At 35.0% G+C, this 21482-nt stretch overlaps 1 protein-coding gene across 4 annotated transcripts in view; it reads left to right on the forward strand.

Moving 5' to 3' along the window:
- Positions 1-8812, forward strand: part of EPHB1 (EPH receptor B1) — a 718019-nt gene extending 709207 nt beyond the window's left edge. For 2 of the 4 annotated variants that reach the window (XM_051985595.1, XM_051985592.1), the window contains exons 15-17: positions 3739-3894; positions 7281-7383; positions 7833-8812. In XM_051985595.1, the coding sequence (XP_051841555.1) occupies positions 3739-3894; positions 7281-7383; positions 7833-7874 (301 nt within the window). In that variant the 3' untranslated portion in view covers positions 7875-8812. Of the gene's footprint in view, positions 1-3738; positions 3895-7280; positions 7410-7832 lie in introns of all 4 variants that reach the window. The other 2 variants (XM_051985594.1, XM_051985593.1) reach the window with 2 other exon arrangements.
- The last annotated feature ends 12670 nt before the right edge of the window (positions 8813-21482 follow it).

A 21482-nucleotide genomic window follows, 5' to 3' on the forward strand; every position in this document is an offset into this window, starting at 1 on the left:
GATATTATAATACTTGTTCTTACAACATTTGTGAAAATCAAATAAAATAGTGCATGTTAAAGTAATTTACAACTCTAAGGTTTACATAATAAAAGCTATTATTTGTTTCTCTCCTCTCTCTTTTGATTAAAATATAGATATGTACATTGCTTTAGATTCTAATTTAGTCTTCATTTTTTTTCTCTGCAGTTAGTCTATCTAGCATGATATAATGCTTTCTCTTCATAAGGTATAGTCAATTTCTGGAGCTCTCTCATTATATGAAAATAATAAGGTGTCCATGAAAGTATAGAAAGAACATAAGGGTCTGTAGTGAGCACTATTCTGATTCTGTCATTTTTCTTTGTTTTTAAATTTTCATTCATTCATTCATTTATTTTTAATGCACATTGCTTTATGAATCATATTGAAAGAGAAAAATCAGAACAAAAGAAAAAATACAGAAGAGGAAAAAAAACAGAAAAAAAGAAGTGAACATAGCATGTGTTGATTTATATGCAATCCTATAGTTTTGTTTTGTTTTGTTTTGTTTTCTGGGTGGAGATGTCATTTTCTATTTAAAGTCTATTGGGAGTACCTTGGATCACTGAACCACTGAGAAAAACCAAGTCTTTCATAGTTGAGCATAGAACATTCTTGCTGTTATTGTGTACAATACATTCTTGGTTCTCCTTGTTTTGCTCAGCATCAGTTCTTGTAATTCTGTCCAGGCCTTTCTAAAATCAGCTTGTTCATCATTTTTATAAAACAATAATCTTCCATTACCTTCCTATACACAACTTGTTGAGCCATTCTCCAGTTTGTAGACATCTACAATTTTCCAATTTTTGCTACCACAAAAAGAGCTGCTACAAACATTTTTTGCACATGTGGGTCCTTTTTCCTCCTTTATGATTTCCTTGGGATACAGAGTGATTCTGCTGGATCAAAGGGTATACACAGTTTAATAGTCCTTTGGACATAGTTCTATGCTCTCCAGACTAGTTGAATCATTTCACAATTTCACCAACAATGCATTAGTGTCCCAGTTTTCCCTCATGCTCTCCACCATTTATTATTCTCTTGCCTTGTCATTTTAGCCAATATGAGAGGTGTAAGATAATATATCAGAGTTGTTTTAATTTGCATTTCTCTAATATATAATGATTTTTTTCATCTGACTATAGATGATTTTGATTTTATCATCTGAAAATTGTCTGTTTGTAGCCTTTGACCATTTATCAATTGAGGAAAGACTTGTATTGTTATACATTTGACATAATTTTTTATGTATTTTAGAAATGAGACTGTTAGGAACACTGGCTGTGAATTTTTTCCCAATTTTGTACTTCCCTTTTAATCTTGTTTCTGTTGGCTTTGTTTGTGCAAAATCTTTTAAATTTAATATAATCAAATTTGTCCATTTTGCCATATCCTCTAGTTCTTCTTTGGTCATAAATTCCTGCCTTGGTAAACTCTGCCTTGCTCTCCTAATTTGCTTATGGTATCATCTATTATACATAAATAATGTATCCATTTTGACCTTATTTTGGTATAGGGTCTGAGATATAGGTTTGTGTCCAGTTTCTGACATATTATTTTCCAGTTTTCTCAGCAATTTTTGTCAAATAGTGGGTTCCTTTCCCAAAAGCTGGAGTTTGGGGATTTATCAAATACTAGATAGGCCTTGATTATTGTATCGCATGTATCTAATCTATTCCACTGATTGACCACTCTATTTCTTAGCCAGTACCAAATGGTTTTGATGGAGGGGAAGCTAGGTGGCGCAGTGTATAGCGCACCAGCCCTGAAATCAGAAGGACCTGAATTCAAATCAGACCTCAGACACATCACACTTCCTAGCTGTATGATCCTGGGCAAGTCATTTAACTTCAATTGCCTCAGCAAAAAAGAAAAAAAATTGGTTTTGATGTCTGTTGATTTATAATATAATTTTAGATCTGGTACTGCTAAGCCACTGTCCTTTGTACTTTTTTTTTCCATTAATTCCCTTGCTATTTTTGCACTTTTGCTCTTCTAGATGATTTTTGTTGTTATTTTTTCCAGTTCTGTAAAAAATTTTTTTTGGCAATTTGGTATGGCACTGAACAAGTAGACAAATTTAGGCAGAATTGTCATTTTTATTACATTAGCTTAGCCTACCCATGAGCATTTGATCTTTTTTCAATTGTTTAAATCTGACTTTATTTGTGTGAAAAGTATTTTGTAATTGTTTTCATAAAATTCCTGGGTTTGTCTTGGCAGGTAGACTCCCCCCCCCCCAAATATTTTATATTATCTACTATTATTTTAATTAGAATTTTTCTTTCTATCTCTTACTGCTGGGCTTTGTCAATAATATATTAAAATACTGATGATTTGTGTAAGTTAGTTTAGTTTTTTCAATTCTTTCTGACTTCATTTGGTTTTGGAGTTTCCATTTGGGATTTCCTTGGTAGAGATATTGGAGTAGTTTACCATTTCCTTCTCCAGATCACTTATACATGAGGAAACTGATTCAAACAGGGTTAAGTGACTTGCCCAGAGTCACAGTTAGGAAGTGTCCAAGACCAGATTTGAATTCAGGAAGATAAATCTTCCTGACTTTAGGCCCAGTCTCTATCTGCTATACCACCTAACTATCTTCAGATTAGGATATGATTTTTCCCTTCTGAGGTAATTGGGGTTAAATGATTTGCCCAGGGTCACAGCTCGTAAGTACTAAATGTTGAGGGCTGGATTTGAACTCAGGTCCTCCTGACTCCAGGACTTATGCTCTATCCACTGTACCATCTAGCTTCCCCCATGACTATAAGATTTAACAAATGACAGCCCACTAGCTACTTGGGGGAAAAAAGAAATATATCATGAGAAATATATATATATATATATATATATATATATATATATATATATATATATATATATATATAATATACATATATATATACATACACACACATGTATGTATATATATACACACACATATATGTATATATATATACACACACACATACATATAATCTTTATTTATATGATGATATTACAGTAGTCTAGCCACCAGTGTAAATAGACCCTCTTTAGAATCTCAGAAATCAGAGGATTTTGATTCACATTCCACTTCTGATGCTTCATTATTCAACCTATATCTGCAGGTTCTCTAGTTTGGTAAAACTGCCAGGATTTCCAGTCTGGTACCAGTTTGTTAGCTCAGAACAATAGTGAAACTTAGAGAAAGACATAAATATTAAATATGCCTTGATATGCTACATTGGCAAGTGAGTTCCAGTTTGTCTTCCCAAAGACATTTCAGTTAAATGACTGTTCCGCAGTCTTACTACTAAGGAGTAAAAGACACATCAGGAAGTTTAATCAGTTCCTATTTTATTTCTCTTTCTAATTCCTTGATACAGGGTCAAAATAATTTGTAAATGAAAAGACTCAAGTCAAAGAAACAAAATAAATTAAAAATCCAACCATTTTCTTAGTGGAAGATATTGAAAACTGGTTAACAAAGAAGCTGACAAATATCCTTCTCTAGTGCAATTATGAATTGGGATACTAGTATTTTTCTAGAATTAAGTGTGATCTTTATTGGAGGCAGGGTAATAGGTGAGAATACTCCTAAAGAACTATTCAGCCCTAAAGCTCAATCATCCAACCATTAAAGCATACTGTTGAGTTTTAGTTTACAGTATTGATTAATTCTTCCAACTCTGTAGTTAGCAGTTTAACTCTGTTTTATTTCTGTCACTGCAGGCCTTCTCAGCCCCTGTTAGATCGTTCCATCCCTGATTTTACTGCCTTTACCTCAGTGGATGATTGGCTCAATGCAATTAAAATGGTTCAGTACAGAGACAGTTTCCTAACTGCTGGGTTCACCTCTCTCCAGCTGGTTACCCAGATGACATCAGAGTAAGTAGACCATATGCTCTTCAACCTATTCAATAAGGATTTAGTTCTCTCTTATATCTTGGGATTTGACTATACATGACCTCATTTCTTTTCACAGCTATGGATATTGATGGAAAGATGGAGACATGATATATATTGGGAAGATAGAAGGGAAAATTGTAAACTATATCAAATGGGAGAACTTAAAATTAACATTTATGCATTATGTGCCTATTCCCCAAGATTTTTCTTTTTAGCATTCAAGTTTTAAAACTCAAACTATCAAGGAAAATCTTCAGATGGAAAGAACAGAGATATTCAATAACTTAAACCAAATTGTAGAAATAGACACTGCACTATCTTGATGTCATGTTTAGAGGTACAGGGAAATGTCTAGAGTTTTTTGCACAAGTAGCACTTGTATAAAACTACAAACTTGAGCCAACTTATTCTTCCTCCCACCATATATGCTGATAGTCAGATATATGAATAGTGTCTCTGTTGGATGCAAATAACATTTTATATTACAACTGATGGTCACAATTTATCATAGCAAAGAAAGTTATATCACCCTTCATATGGGTGATGGCCTGGAGCTTGGTCCAACCAGACTTATTTTGCCTGATCAATCTCTCTGGCTAAAAGAATACCCTGAAGCCATGTATCTAGCATCCTATCTCAAAGTACCCTAATGGGAGATTAGAGAAGCAATGGTCAGATTCTACCATTCTTCTTATCCCTAATTTCATTCAGGATGAAGTCATTCATTCCTCTAAACTTTGAAATGCTCCTTCCAAAAAACTCCATCCTCTGGCCTATTTGTCAGATAAAGAAAATATCCTAAAATGCAGTATTTGTCATGTCCCTATTCACTGGACTGCCTTCGACTCTGTGCCACAATGATAACTTCCGTCCAGTTCCAACTTTGTTTCTTGGAGAATTGTTATTGTCAGTGATAACAGGGACACCATTCTCTCTTGGGAGGTTGTTTGGATATTGTTCCAAACTCAGATCTACTAAACATCAGAGTTCATTTAATTTCTCTTTTATAAACCCTGGGTACATATCCAACCATTACCTAAAAAGACAGCTCCTGCCATTATAAATTACTATCACACAGAAAAACATAAAAATGCAACACTTACAAGTAGAAAATCAATCAACTGAGGTTGTAGGTTTAAAATGGACACCATGGGATGATTGGCAGAGGCTATGATTCAAGAATGGAAATAACTCTGCAGTGAAACTGTTTTCCCTCTTATTTTTACCTCTGTTTCTGGCCACTAAGGAAGAGAAGGTACACTATACTTCCAATACAATGGGGATAGTGTAGAATAATTGGCCCCAGAAGAATTCTGTTCTCTGTTTGGAAATATACACATGCAGAAGAATTGAAGGAAGAAAAAAAAGGAATAAGAATAATTTGAGTGGAAAGTGAAGTTGACATATAGGGAGTTTATTTTCAGATAAGAAAGAGTAACTCTGGATACAATTTGAGATATTTGAGGAGAAAAAAAAAGTAAGCCCTATGCAAGAGTTGGTAAGGCTCAGAAATGTAAATGCAAAAAAATATATAGGGAATGTATGATGATTAGTGATAATAATAATCTTAATAGTCATAATATGTAATCACTCAAACTGCAACTCAGGAAAAATTGGTAGCCTTACAAAAGCAAATAAGAAGGTAAAAGGGGGTATAGAATAAAAACTATGTCCAATACTTCTCCCCACTTTACTCTGGAGGAGATTGTGAGGAATAATCTGATGATCTGGGGATTTGAAGGAATGTGATCCCATTTTAGGAAGACTTTTGCATATTAGCATTTTTCATTTTTGAGGCTAGCTCAATCTTAATAATCTTTTCTACTTAGTTTTGAAAAAAAGATTATTATAATCTAATCTTTTGCTTGTCCTTTTCTTAGCTATCAAGGGACAAGTGAAAACAAAATAAGAGTTTTATTTATGTTAATGCTTAGAAAATTGTATAGGTCACCACAAAACATGTAGACTGGAAGTCAAGTCACAGAAACTTTCACAGCATTTCTTTCATTCAGATACTTGAAAGTCATTTTGGGGATATCTTTCCTGGAATTTCAGAATTTTTGTTTCCAAAATAGAGATAGAAAAATAGTAGTCAGAAAGGATATAATGAAAGTATGCATCCTGACCTTTACAAATTTTCAAAATGCCAATATGTGAGTATTGAGTTTAAAGGAAGGATTGATGCTATGTTGGTGGAAGTGTATGACTAAAATGTCTAGCCAAAAATGTCCCCTAAACCTTCTGTTTTGCCCTTCAGCTGGAGTTTCTATCTATAATGAATAATCAATCAATTGATTATACCCCACCTAATATAGGTGATAAGAAAACCAATTAATCTCAAATATAGACTTTAAACCACAGGTTTTTAATATAGTGTTCGTAGAACAATTTTAGGTGTTTCATAAATTCTGGTGGGGGAAAAATACATTGTCATTAAACTCTACCTTAATTTTATGATTTCCTTCAATTGCTTAAAATCATTATTTTGAGAAGGGCTCTATAAGCCTCACCTAACTGCCCAGGAATCCATGACCAAAAAAACAAAACAAAACAAAAGTTTAATAACTTCTGTTCTAGATTAAGTGCTAAAAATCCTTGAAACTGAAATTATGTTGAACAAGAATGTTATTGTGATAGGCCAAGAGAATTTGGTCACGAATTAGGACCAATTCCAAACACATAACTAATGAGGGGTGCACCACATACCTAGGACCTAATGGATAATTAGGGTGACTGCAGAAGAATTAGGTTAATCAAGAAAGGTTTCCTGGAGAAGTTGTTTCAAGCATTACTTTGAAGGAAAGGAAAGAGTATTTTGATGGAGAAGAAAAACAAAGAAAATTATTTCCAATTCATCTTTATTTGAACCAAGTCATTCTGTTCAACTTTGAATTATTAATACTTTAAAAATATTTTCCCTATTCCTATAAATATCTCACTTTCTAGTCACATAATTCCCTATACCTGGGATGCCTTTTTGAAAATTCCTCCTCCTTGTTCCTGCTAACACACACACACACACACACACACACACACACACACACACACACAAACTTTTTAAAGGCAGAGATCAAAAGCACCAGATCCTTCTCAGATCCTCCTAGGCAGTCTCTTATGAGATTTCATAGTATATTATTCAAACTTGTTTTAAGTACTGATATTCTACTTTTAATCATTTTATTTTAATATTTTTTTCATATTATTTCTGTTCTTATATTCCTTACTAAATTGTAGAGTCTTTAAGCATGGGAATTGCTGTCCTCTACATAGAGGGCGTGCAATAAATATTTCTTGAATGAATGAAAGAAATTATAGTGAATTGGGTTTTTTTTTGTTGTTGTTGTTGTTTCTTTTTCTTCCTCCAGAGACCTTCTGAGAATAGGAGTGACTTTGGCAGGACATCAGAAGAAGATCCTGAACAGTGTTCATTCCATGAGGGTACAGATGAGTCAATCTCCAACCTCAATGGCATGAGAATTCTCGTTTTCTGAGGGGTAGGAGTGGGAGGGAAAGAGACAAGGATTGAAGGGGAAAAGAGAGGTTAACAAAGCTGTGAAAAGTTTTGGAGAGGTTGGCTTTATAACTGAGAATCATAATGTCACCAACGAAGAGTAAACTGGACTGGATTTTTTAACAGGCAACTTCCATTTCTCACTGACAGAAGCACCTTTATGATGCCATGGGGAAACCAAATATATAACTATAAATATGTAAAAATCATTTATGTAAAGGAAATAAAGAGAAATTAATATGTATTGGGGGAATGAAAAATAGACTCAAATCCCACCATCAGTGAGCAAGTCATAAACCAATAGGAAGAAAGGGAAGGAGGTAGAGGGAAAAAAAACAAAACAATTTTCAATTCTTCTTCACCAATGACATTTCTTTTCTTTTCTCCTTTTGTACTCCTCCCCCAGACCCCTGTCCCTTCTCCCACATCCATTTCCCTTTGCTCATGACCTGTGTGGGGAAGGTTCTTCAAACAAATTGTCCAGCGCCTGAATCTCAAGATGTCTTTCTGTCAGTTACCAAAGGACTTTGCTGACCACTGCATGGGGGATCCAAACCAAGTCAATTAATGTCTTCATATTGAAGAAGAGATGTACCTTCAATTGAAAACCTTGTTTTTCTTTTGTTTGCATTTTTTGCAAAAAGGAAAAAGAAACCACAAATTGGAAAAAACAAACAAACAAACAAACAAACAAAAAAAGAAAACCTGTTTCCGTGCGTGTGAACACGAGTGTGTGTGTGTGTCTGCATTGTAAAATGACTGTGGATTCATTGCTTGTTCATAACAGACACAAACAAGAGACTGACTACTGCAACAGCATCAGCACCATCACTCCCCAGGAAGTCAGGAACGATCAGAGGTTGTTGACTTGGCTTTCTGCTTGGCCCAGCTGGACCACTGGTTTCATTGGGATTGGGGTGGGGAGAAAAAAGAAAAGGAAACTAAACTCACAATAGCTTGCAAACTCAGAGACAGGAAGCAGAGGAGAGCTTTGAAATGGATCTTATTTGGGCCATGCTAGAATAGTATTGACTGTTGGATTTCTGGCAACTGGAAATGAGGAGGAAAAAAAAGAATATGTGGAGAACATTCTCCAACATTCCAGTAACATATAAGTAGGTGGTAAAGAAGGATTCTTCTTTTCTAACATGTGGACCTAAGGGTTTTGGTCTTAAATACTGGCTTAGGTTGTATGGCTTCAGAGGTATGTTCATATGTTTCTGTGTTTCTCTTTACACTATTCTCTATTGTACCTCATTGCTCAATTCACTTTTGTAAATTCCACTTAACATTTAAATATTTTTAATTTGCCTTTTACCTTAATCTCCTTGCTAATTTTATCTGTCTAATTAAAATGAGCAGAAGCATGTCTGGGTTTACATAGAATGGTGTCAGAGTGTATGTCCATGTGCCAGTCAATGGGTTTCCCATGAGGAACCATGGAAGCCTATAAAATACTTTCCCCATTAAACTGTTCTCTCTTTCTCTGAGATAGAGAGAATATTTCCCTTGTCTAGTCATGTTCAAGTTGGAGTTCACTAACAAGGCCAAGAGAAGAAATTAAGAATATTATTCTCATCTCAAAGAAGGCACTGGCCAAAATACAAATTAAACCACTAAACTAGCCCAACTTTGGTATACACACACACACATATACATACACACACACACACACACACACACACACACACACACACATACACACACATACACACACACATTGTTGTCTTCAGTGTATATATTCCATTTCAAAACAGCCAATTTGGATACCTTTGTAAACTCCAAATCATTCAAGATACCTTTAAAGAACACTTTCTAGTTGTCGATATTATGATGGTTCTTACATGCATGTGTTGGTATATAATTAAAAGGAATTATGGGATTGCCACATTACTTGTATAATAAATAATCATGGCTAGAATAGTAGTATTTTCAGTGCCAGAAACCCTCATTAATGGGGGAAATCCCTACTCATCAAAGATTAAAAGACCTATCAAAATTTGTTCACAGTATAGAGACATGCTCTCTTATTTACCATTTCACTATTTGCATTTCTTTTCTTAAAGTATTTGCTTATCACATGATCTTAGATGAATGAATGAATAAGTGAGTGATTGAGTGAATGAATAAATGAATGAATGATTGAATATATATGACTACAACACTTCCCATCAGATACAAAGTCCCTACTGAGAGCCCCTTTAGTGCAGGAAATAATCGGACAGATAAGCAAACTTTTCCTTATTAATTGCTTGACAATTCCATGCACAATTTACTAATTGCCCCAAAGACTTCAATCCATGAAGTGTCTGACAAGCCCAGGCAATGCTGCTAATCTACTCTCAATTTTCCACAGGAATGAATTTTAATTTGTCACTAAATAGATCATGCTGTATTCTTAACCCTATTGGGCTCAATGCAAAATTGTCCGTTTCTTTACAGCAGATAGATTATTTCATGGAAAAAATAGGGTTGCTTCCTATAATTTGGTTTCTTCCAAAGACAACAGGAATAGAATAACATTATTCAAAATGGATAAGAAGGAATGTGAATTAAGAATAGTAATGATGAAAAGCTTTCAAATGAGAGACCATGACAAAATGGTAAGTAGGGAAAGTGCTAGTTCCTGTCCCTCGTCCTATTGCAGACCTGTTAAAAACTCTCCTTGCCAACTGCTTGCAGGTCATCCACCAGAAGTTATGGGGGAAATGGGTACAAATCATGACATGGTTTGTCTTTGTGTATGATATCATGACATGGTACCTGTTGTATGTAGCAGTCTGATATTGAAGCAGTAACAAAAGAATCCAGTCATTCTCAGGGATGATAAAGCTGTGGGAGAAACCCACAAGGTGATTTTATCTCCATTTTATTTAATACCCCTCACTATAATTCAGTCTGATATTAACCACATTTTCAGCAACTCCTCATCTCTAGCTGTGTCAAGCATCCATGAATTTGTCAAGTATTTTTGTGGCCATAATTGTTGCTTGTGCTTGAGGCCCAGGAGCACCAAAACATTGAATATATTTGTGCTAACTCCTACAATAACTTCATAACTTATATAGTCACAACATAGAGGAACACAGTGCTCCTATCATAGCCAGGGAATCCATTCCTCTAAGTGTATCAGGCAGTATTAAGGCCATGATTATAATGAAAGTTTGTTTGAATCACAGGAAAAAAGGTGGGGAATATTTGACTTTTTAAGTCATTGGACTAGAGATTGTGAGTGTGAAGAGCCTTCTGGAGTCCCCTGCCCCTGTCCCATTCTACACCCCTATTTTCTCAATATTCCCATGACAAATAGAACAAAATGATAAGGGGGGGAAGAATAAACATAAGAACAGAGAATTCATTAGGCATGAAGCATTAGAGTTTATATATATGTATATATTCAAATCTATAGATAATAAAAAGTCATACCCTACAAATGACCCATAAGAAAAATTTTAAAATCAACAATAACAACAACAACAAAGAAGTCATGAAGATCATCATGAGGCCATTGGAACTGACTAGAAACTATCTTTTTATTTTTCTTTTTTTCCTCTTCTTCTTCCTATACTTTTATCTATGTGTTTGAGTCTATAGGGAGGGAATTAATGGTTTAAACCTCAGTCTTGTGTTTTATTTGTTTGCTTTTTACTGATGACACTCTCTTTCTCAGAGAGCTAATATGTTTTGTACATACCATTCTTTCTGTTTTCTTTGGTCTCTTTGAGATACAGCCCTAGAAGTTGTATTTCAGGATCAAAGGATATACACAGTTTTATAGCCTTTGGATATAGTTCCAAAATGTTCTCCAGAATAGTTGAATCTGTTCACAATAACACCAACAGTATGTTAATGTACCTGTATTTTCACATCCCCTCCAGTATTCTCATTTTCCTTTTCTGTCATGTTAGTCTATCTGATAGTATGAGATGGTGCTTCAGAATTATTTAATTTCATTTCTCTAATAGTTACTTAGAACTTTTTATGTGACTACAAGTAGATTTCATTTCTTCTGAAAATTGCCTATTCTTATCCTTTGGCCATTTATCAATTGGAGAATGATTTATTTGTATAAATTTGACTTAAGTCACTCACATATTGTGTAAGTGACCCTTTTATCAGTTAAACTTGCTGTAAATTTTTTTTTTAATATTTCTTCATTGTCTATGCTACCTTTAAGCAAAAATGTAGTTTCCCTAATTATATTTGAATTAGATACATTGATAAAATCAAGATCTCTACCTCTGCTATTCTTTATATTAACTGAAAAACAATAGATCTAGTCTAGCCCTTTATTTTAAGTTTATGTGTCTTTTTGTTTCAATTATGTCATTTGTAAACAACATATTAATATATTCTGCTTTCTAATCATTCTACTCTCTGCTATCATTTTATGGATGAGTTCATTCCATTTACATGCATGGTTTTGATTACTAATAATGTATTGCCTTCTATCCTCTTTTCTTTTGTGTATCCTTCTCTCTCTCATTTTACTCTGCCCCTCCTCAAAAATCTGCTTTGCTTGTAACCTGTTTCTTTTAATCCACCCTCTCTTTTATTCCCTTCTCCTCTTATTCCCTTCCCCTCTTACTTCCCTATTAGCTAATATAGCTTTCTATACACAACTGAGTGTGTTTGTGTGTGTATACGTACACACACACTCACACATATGTATATATACACATGAACACACACGAACATCATATGTATATGTGCGTGATATATACATATATGGGTATGCACATATACATATATATATGTGTGTGTGTGTGTATGTATATATATATATTCTTTGTACCAATTCCAATGAGAGTAAGAATCAAGCATTGCCTACCACCTCTACCCTCTCTTGCAGTCCTCCTTTATTTGAGATGAATGATAGTTTTTCTAAGTAGTTTTCCTTGACAATTTCTTGTAATTTGATGTCTTTGCTCTTTCTTTGACCATAGCTCTTAGGTAATCCAACAAGTATTAAGTTATCTCTCCTCAGTTTAATTTCCAGGTCAGTTTTTAGGAGACATTTTATATTTTCTTCTTCTTTTTTTATTCTTTTAATTTTGTTTGTTTCTTCATGTCTCATAGAGTCACTAGCTTCTTCTTGCACAATTCCAATTTATAAAGAGTTATTTTCTTCAGTGCTTCTTTATTTCATTTGGCCAGCTTTACTTTTTAAGGATTCGGTTTCTTCAGTGAATTTTTGGACCTCTTTAACCTTTTGGTCAATTCTCTTTTTTGAGGCATTCTTCACTTTGGTGAATTTTTGTACTCTTTTACCAAGCTGTGAATTCTTTTTTCATAATTTTCTTGCATGACTCTCATTTCTTTTTCCAATTTTTCCTTTACCACTCATTTCTTTCTTTATCTCTTCCAGGAATTCATGTTGGGCTTAAATCCAGGTGGCATTTTTTTGAGGCTTTATTTCTAACTGTTTTTTACATGATTGTCTTTTTCTAAGTTTATATTTTGGTCTTTCCCTGTCTCCATAAGAGCTTTTTATGTCTAAATTGCTTGCTCATTTTCCCATACTATTTTTTTGACTTTGAACTTTTAGCTAAAGTTAGGCCGATTGTCCCAAGCTTCAATCTCTTTCGTGCTGCTAATTTCAGAGCTATTTCTATCAGCAAGTTTTTGCTACTTCCAGTATAATATGATCCTAGGAGAGATGTAGTCACTGCTCTCTGGGATTGCAATCCACTTTTATCCAGAATGAACCCCTCCTTTCCTGCAGCTGTAAGCACTTTTAGCCTTGAACCTAGAACAATATGCTTATTTTCTTGTAACCCCTAGTGTTCCTCTCCAATCTGAAAGGCAACTCAAACCTGCATATTGGCAACAGAGTTGCCAGATAGTTATCCATCCTGCTCCCAATGTTAATTCAAGGATCCTGTAATCTCTTTTTGAATGGTTGTCTGACCCCCTTACCTTCTCTGTGCTGAGAGCTCCTGGTGCCTCTGACTGAGCTTCTTTGTCCTACATAAGTGCCACAAGTCTCTCTGCTGTCTTCCTAAGTTGTCTTGGGTTGGAAAATTATCTCCAACCTTTTGTAGGATTTATTTGGAAGTGACTGTTGAGAAGATTTGACTGTTACTGCCTCAACTCCCGTAGTACTTTAAGTAGTTGAAGCCCTTTACAAAAATTACTTCATTCAATTCTTATAACAGGCTTGTAAGAATGGTTCTATTATTACTTCCATTTTACAAATCAGGAAATTGGGGCTCAAATAAGACACACTAGGGCCTCACAGCTAGGATCTAAGACAGACAAAATCCAATCTTGGGTCTTCCTGACTCTGTATTCAGTCCACTATATTCTCTACCATTGAGCTACTTTATATATTCTACTGTCACCACAATTTTAACATATCTAACCTCAAACACATCTATTTACCCTTAAAAAAGAAAAGAAAACTTCTCCTTCAAATTTCATTAATGTTGTTACACTATCACTCTCAAAGTCACCAAAGTTGCAAATTTCAAGTTATCTTTGATTTACTCCTTTCTTCCCTTGTGAGAGTTTTTTGTCCTAACGTTATTTTTTCACTTAGAAGTCCAGCATTCAAAAAAGTATGTCTAAGAGGAAAGAAGGATGGGTACATGAATTAAGAAGATGCAAGGTCCTGCCTCAAAGATGTACTAGTCATATTTTCTTTGGCAAGTTACTTGACTTCCTTCAGACTCAGTTTGCTTATCTGTTAAATGCAATACTGGTATCATTTATTCCAGGAGATTACTGTCAGGCTCAAATGAGATAATACATGCAAAGTGTTTTACAAACCTTAAAGAGGTATATAAATGTGACTAAGCTATCATTAAAATGTTGTTTATTTTCTTTTTAGTACAGTGAGGATAAAATTGGTATAACTTGCTACCAGACAAGTGATAGTATTTTTGTGTTAGTCATGTGATGAGAATAACCATCTTTTCGCCTGTGCATGACTAATTTTAAAATGGCATAAATTTCCATTTGTACTTTTACAATAAATATAAAAATCTCATAAAAATAGTCAAGCATAGTAATATTAAATAGGAAAGAAGGTAGGTTGTGGAAAGCATTGGGCCATAGGGAGCAAAAGGTATACCAGGATGAAAAGCAGGGTTCATGATAAATTCAAGTTTCTGGATAGCTTAATAAGCTGAGGTGGCCTATGCAACATAAATTAAAAATACATAAACAGTAGAGAAGCAGCAAAATATCAGGAGGTAGCTAATGTCTATGCAGATATGCATCAGCCAAGAGACCTATATAAGCAAAGAAAGGAGAGAAGAAAAGGAAGTACATATGAACTGGATGAACATATAGGCAACAAAGGCAGGATTTTGACACAAGCGTTTTGCTGCTTTTGGGTCAGCTACTTATATGTTCCTATCATTCTGGTGAGAACTCATTCTTAGTAAGTCTGGTCTTAGACATGGTGAGGATAATTTCTGAAAACATCTGGCTGTTTGGGGAGTGAATGAAAGGTTAGAGAGCAGACAAGAGTTACTGAAAGATAACCTTTTTCTTGAAAAGAACATAACTTTCAAGACATAAGATCTCTTAAAACAAAATTTGTCCAAAAATGAATAAATACAATGGCTTCATTTGGAACTTTTGTGGTTAATTCTTCTACTTTCTTTTTCTTTTGGGCTACTAAGCATTGCTGAAAAAATCATGAGACTTTCCTTATTTGATTCACACAATTCCATAAGCACCCAGAAATTGAATAAGACTTGTCATTGGTCTCATAGATTTTAGAGTCCAATAATTCAATCTGCACATTCATAATATTTAACCTCATGTTGACTGAGTTCTCTCTAGAACATCCAGTGCAAAGTATCCAATAGACAATTGGTGATGTACTAAAGTCCAAGAGAGAGACAATACCTGGATAGAAGTAGTAAGAGAGGGGAGGTTGGAGAGAGTAGAAGAAAAGAGAAAGAAAAATGAGAAAAGAAATCTTGTGGTTTGAGTTTCCAAGTTGCTTTCAAATCTAATCAATTAATTTTGTGGGTTAGAATATATTAGAAAAACTAAAAAGTGATTGAGCTCTCTCACTGGAAATGAGCTATCTCAGCTTGACTAATAGAGGCCCTGATTTCACCCAAGGAAAATTCCCCAAGAGGCTGCAAGGAAGTAAGATAGAAATTAGGGATGTCTTGAGGATCTAGCTTTCTTTTCTATATTTGCCTCTCAATGTCTGTCTCTTTTCTCCAAAGTCAGCCTAAAGAGAATCTGTCGCTCCACATGTCCTCTTCTGAAGATGGAATGAAGAATTTCTGCTTTTCACATGAGCACATATTGTGAAGTTTTATTTCATTTTATGCAATTACTACAGGCTTGAAATCCAGGTTAGACGTGCACACGCGCACACACACACACACATACACACACACACACACACACACACACACACAAATACATACACACCAAGGACTCAAGATCATGAGATGGAGACTAAGCCATCAAAGGAAACTGAAATGGAACAATCAGACAGGTACAAAGAGAAGAAGAGAGAGAAAAGAGAAAATATTGTCGTAGAAACTTAACATTAGGAGGAGAAGATTACCCAAAGTGGTAAATATAGCAAGTAGGTATGAGAAGATGGAGGACTGAAAAAAGACCATCAGGTTTGACGATTTTAGAGATCCTTGTTAACTTTGATTGAAAGCTCCTTGTGGACAATGATGGTGTTTCAATCATCTTTATTCAAATCAGTGTCCAATAAGCATTTACTGAACGAATGCAATTAATTAGAGTTAATCTTACTTTGGTCTTTAAGTTAAGTGGATAAGAAAGTTGTCTTTATTATTCATTCAGAATTCTTTGTACAGTGAGACTGCCTTCCCTGAAGTGCAAGTGCATTGGCTTCCAGTTTCTATGCACTGGCTTTCTTTGTAATTCTTTCCAGCCTTTGTTCTTTTCTGTGTCTGCTTATAAACTAACCAAAAGATATCATTATTTTACCTTTTTAAAAAGTTGTTTTCTTTGTCATGAGTTCCTGCCAGAAGTTAGTGGACCCTATTCTTATTACTCTTATTCCTTCTTCTCTCTAAATTTTTTTTTTCCAGTCAGGAGAGGCATTTTATCTTCCTTACCTAAGAAAAAGAGAGGCTTCTCTTTTGAATCTGTTCTGATTCTTTAGATGGATCTTATTTGAAATGAAATTCACATTAAATTTCTCTCAGCAGATGCTTCAATTTTTACAGCTTTCTTATATAGACTATTTTAGTAAGGGTATTTCAGTTACAAATCCAAGATTTTACCAAAACATCATAAGACAACATTTAATCAGAATTTTTTCACAAGATTTAAAACAGACTTAAAATGATTTTGTCCAAGTTCCTACATCCAGTTAGTCACCAAGTCCTATCAATTCTTCTTTCAGAATTTCATCTTTCCATACTAGTACCATATGCTTTATCCTGGTAAGGTAATTAGCTCCATCAAGACAAGAGTGGCAGACTATTAGAGTGCTATAAAATGCACAAATACATAAATATTATAATGACAAAGTCACATTTAAATAATGTTTTCAAGTTTGCAGTGTTTCTCAAACAACAATACAGTGTTATAGGGATTCAACGTATTATTTTTTAAAATATGTTTTTATAGATTTTTTTGTGATCTTTTATGATTATTGTTTCCTCCAAAATCTCTCTCCATCTTCCTCCTAGAGAGGCATCTCATATAAAAGCTATCATTTTCTTAAAAAAGAAAAACAAAAAAAAAAGAAAGAAAGAAAAGAATAAATCAGCATAACTGATCAGTACACTGAAAAAGTAAGAAAATATTTTCCATGTTGTTGTGACACCAGGAAGGTGATTCCATGACTTATAAGTGAATTGGATATCTATGTGAGAGAGCTATGCTAAGTCAACAGCCTTATTTTCTCCTACAGAGTCATATTGGTGGTTTTAAGTTAAAGTCTTTCTTAGGTCTAAGTTTGACTGAGGTAATACTCATTCAGTGATTAAGCCTAGATAAGAAAGAAAGAAAGACTTCTTTTACCTAATAAGGAAAACAATCTGGAAGGGGAATATATACCTCAAGGTGTATATTCCTTTGTGCAGAGTACCCACAGATAAGGTTATGGTTTATATTTTTTTCTGTATAGAGAGAGGGGAGAGAAGGGAGGAAGGGAGGAGGGAAGAAAAGAAGGAATGAAGAAAAAAGGAAGGAAGGAAGGAAGAAGAAAAAAGGAAGGAAGGAAGGAAAGAAGGAAGGAAGGAAGAAAAGGAAGGAAGGATAGAAGAGAAGAGCTATGTTACCCAACTAGAACTGACCAATTGGTTCCCCAATGGAGCAGGTACTACTCCTCAGGGTTGTTGCTTGTCCCTTGCTCTTAAAGAGAACATGATATCAAGAAGATGATCCCATGACTTGCATATAAATTGGATTTAAGTGAGTCAGGACTATGCAAAGTCACCAGCCTCACTGTCTCCTCTGGAGTCATCTGGGACCAGGGCAAGATATACATAGAACGGCATAACTAGAGATGGCCCTGGAAAGCAGTGGGAGACCTTGACCTTTTTAAACTAAAGTAAAATAACTTCCCACCTGCACAAAGGGATGAGCTATGAATATCTTTTCATATATCTCCTTTATGCCATATCTACAACATTCACTTTTGTATGTATGGTTGTTGTTTCTATTTACTTTGTTGCACTCATTGTATATGTTGGGTTTGGGGTTTGGATTTTTTAAAATTTGTTTTTTGGTTCTGTTACCTTCATTCTACATCAGTTTATGTAGGTTTTTCTGTGCTTTTCTATATTCAACATATTTCTCATTTACTATAGCTTAATAATATTCCATTTCAGTTGAACTATTGTTATTCTCATTTTAATGAAGAGAATTTTGAGTCTCAGAAAAATAAAAACACTATAATAATCACATAGCTAGTGAGCAGCAAACCCATGATTTATACCCTGATCACCTAATTTTTAACTTCACTCTTACTACTATACCCCACCACCTTTAATGCATGGGTTACAGTAGTAGGACATGACTACATTCTATTGCAATTCATTCAGGAGACTATGTCATAGGATCAATCAGGTCAGTTCATGTCATAGTAGTAGGACAGAGATAGGATTCAAGATTAGAAAATGCAACAACCATAGTTTCATAAAGGAGAGAATTTTTGAAGCAAGGTCTCATGTAGCCACAAGTAGTGTTCCAAAGGAGCCTTTATTTTTCTTCAAGCTTCTCCTGTAAAAGAGTTCTTGTACTTACAGCAATTCAGAACTAACCAGTTAAGACAGATCTGCCTGAGGGCTTTGATGAAACTATCACTGGAGAATACATTATGATTCTTATCCAACTGGATTTGTTACTTTAAAAAAAAAAGAAGGAAAAAGAGACAGAGAGAGAGAGAGAGAGACAGAAAGAGACAGAGAGAGAGAGAGAGACAGAAAGAGACAGAGAGAGAGAGAAAGAGAGACAGAGAGACAGAGAGACAGAGACAGAGAGAGAGAAGGAAGGAAGGAAGAGAGGGAGAAAGGAAGGAAGGAAGGAAGAAAGGAAGGAAGGAAGAAAGGAAGGAAGGAAGGAAGGAAGGAAGGAAGAAAAGAAGCAAGGGAGAAAGGAAGTGAGGGGAGGAAGAAAAAGCTCCAAAAATTCATAATCCCAAAGTAAGTCAAAAAAAATTTGAAAAATCATAGGAAAGAAAAAATAATTGAGATGATAAAATACAAACCTGAGGTTTAAAAAAGTAAAATTATAATCATAGCTGGCATTTCTATAGCACTTTGAGTATTGCAAAGCTTTTTACATACTACGTAGTATTTCATGAATTTCATAACAACCCTACTAGGTAGGTGCTGCAGTGATAATTATTCCATTTTGCTTCTCTGGGAATTGTGGCTCAGAGTCTAAAGGATTTGCCCATTGTCATACAATAAGTATCAGGGATACAATGTGAAACCTGGTCTTCCTGAATCCAAATACATCTCTTTATCCATTAAATTATAATACTTATTAGCTAACTAGATTTTTAAAAAAAGGAATAAAAAAAGAAAGCATTTATCAGACACTTACTAAATTGTCAAGCACTTCTAAAATCAGAAGATACAAATATAAAAACAAAGTCCCTGTTACATTCTAATGAGATAATAGCCTGAGGATGTTTTCTAAGTTGTAGAGTCAGAGCAAAGAGAAAAAGATAAGATAAAACCCACCTCTTGTGGAGTGATAGAAAAATTAATTTGACCATGGCTCTAAAAGTGAAGTGTTAGGGAAGATGTTGGAGGAAAGAAGAGTAAACTCCAGTTAGGAAGGAAAAGTCCAGAAAGATCTAACTGAAGAAATTACCAAGCTCAAAAGTGAAGAGAAATCAAAACAAACAAACAAACAAACAAAAATTATTAGAATCTACTGTATTCAAGTATATGCCAACAAAATTGAAAATTTCAAATGAAAGGATGAATCCCTTTAGAATGTATACTTCTGAAAGGTGAAGAATTCCTATGTAATGTCAATATTTAGCAAAGTGCCTGGTTTGGCACATGTTGTCTTTCAGACACTCAATTGGGTCCCATTCTTCAAGACCTCTTGGACTTATCCATGGGGTTTTCTTGGCAAAGATAATGAAGAGATTTGCTGTTTCTTACTGTTTTGATGAGGTGTGAGAAAGAAGCAATTCCTTAGAAACCCTAAGGTTATAGGGCCTTGGGAGTGACACAATTCTGGCCAATAGCAGTAACTTAAAATTGATTCTGTTGGTCAGTAAACTATAGAGATGGGAATTACCCCACCCCCCCACCACTCTGCAATTGTATCCTTAAACCATAATATTAGCTTATCAACTTAATCTTTGTTTCTCTTTCCTATAGTTTCTTGGTTTCCACTCTTTGCTAAACTCTCTTGCAACTTTAGTCCACTGTCAAGCAGCGTAATAAATCTTTGCCCCTTAACTTGAAGACTGAGTATGTGAATTTTTTTTCACCAAACCCATGACACTGACCAGGGGGATCCTAATCTTGTTGAGGTCTTTCTCCTTAAATTTTTGGTGCCCAAATGAGGGGTCCCCAAGTTTTATCTTATAGCCAAAGAATATCCTAAATTTCTACGAAAGCTTGTCTGAATTGTCTGAGCTCTTCTCTGCTAATTTTCCTTGCTAAGAACTTCTGACTTGGAATCTCTTGCCATTTCTCTTTCCTTCTTGACTAAGGGAACTTTGCCACATTTTCACCCTTCCTGGGATGCTAGCAGAGGCAAGGGGCTATAGGTCTAGGAATTTTAAGACTTGTGGCAAAGATAGGATGGTTCACCTCTATCTCTAAATTCACTGGAGAGTAATTGAGAGCTGAAGCCCGTGTCTCTTTTGAGAACACCCCCTTATCAGGATCTGCACCCTCTACCCAGTAATATTTCTTCAATTTGGCACCCTTCCCCTCATCCCTCATCTCTCATCTCTTAAGCAGAAGTTTGAAACCTCCTTCCTGCTCCTGCTCCTCAGTCCTTTCCATAGTAGGAGCAGGATCTTTTTCTCTCTCCTCTAGGATTCTGATTCAGCCACCCTTTCTAAACTCTGCCCACTGAGAAAAGTAGCTTTCATTTTGTTATTATTGTTGTTGTTGTTAACAAGATCTAAGAGTGGAATAGTCAGGGTATATGTGCCCTTTTCAATGTCAAACCTTTCCAAAATTAAAACAATTGACCCACTGGATATATTGAGGACATGACTTTGTCCTTCCAATTTGATCTTACTTGGGGAGATGCTGACATCATTATCTCCTCTTGCTGTACCACAAAAGAGAAGAAGATCTAGCCCAGAAGTTTGAGGCACAATATGGTAAAGTCCTTCTCTGATAGATAGCTCCTAGAGGCTATTGCTGTCCCAGTCTCAGATTCTGAGTGGGATTATAAAAAAAGGAAGCAGAGAGAAGAGATCATTTTCTAATCTCCATCATTGAAGGCATGAAGAAAGGAATTAAGCAAGTTAATTACAGGAAGGAAGGAAACTTCAAGAACTTCAGGAAAATCCTGCTCACTTTCAGGGACACCTTGTACATGCTCTAAAGAAACATACTAGCCTGGATCCCATTTCTCCAGAGGGACCTCTGTCCTCAGCATCCAT

The sequence above is a fragment of the Antechinus flavipes genome, chromosome 3 (assembly GCF_016432865.1).
Source record: "Antechinus flavipes isolate AdamAnt ecotype Samford, QLD, Australia chromosome 3, AdamAnt_v2, whole genome shotgun sequence".
NCBI classification, from domain to species: Eukaryota; Metazoa; Chordata; class Mammalia; order Dasyuromorphia; family Dasyuridae; genus Antechinus; species Antechinus flavipes.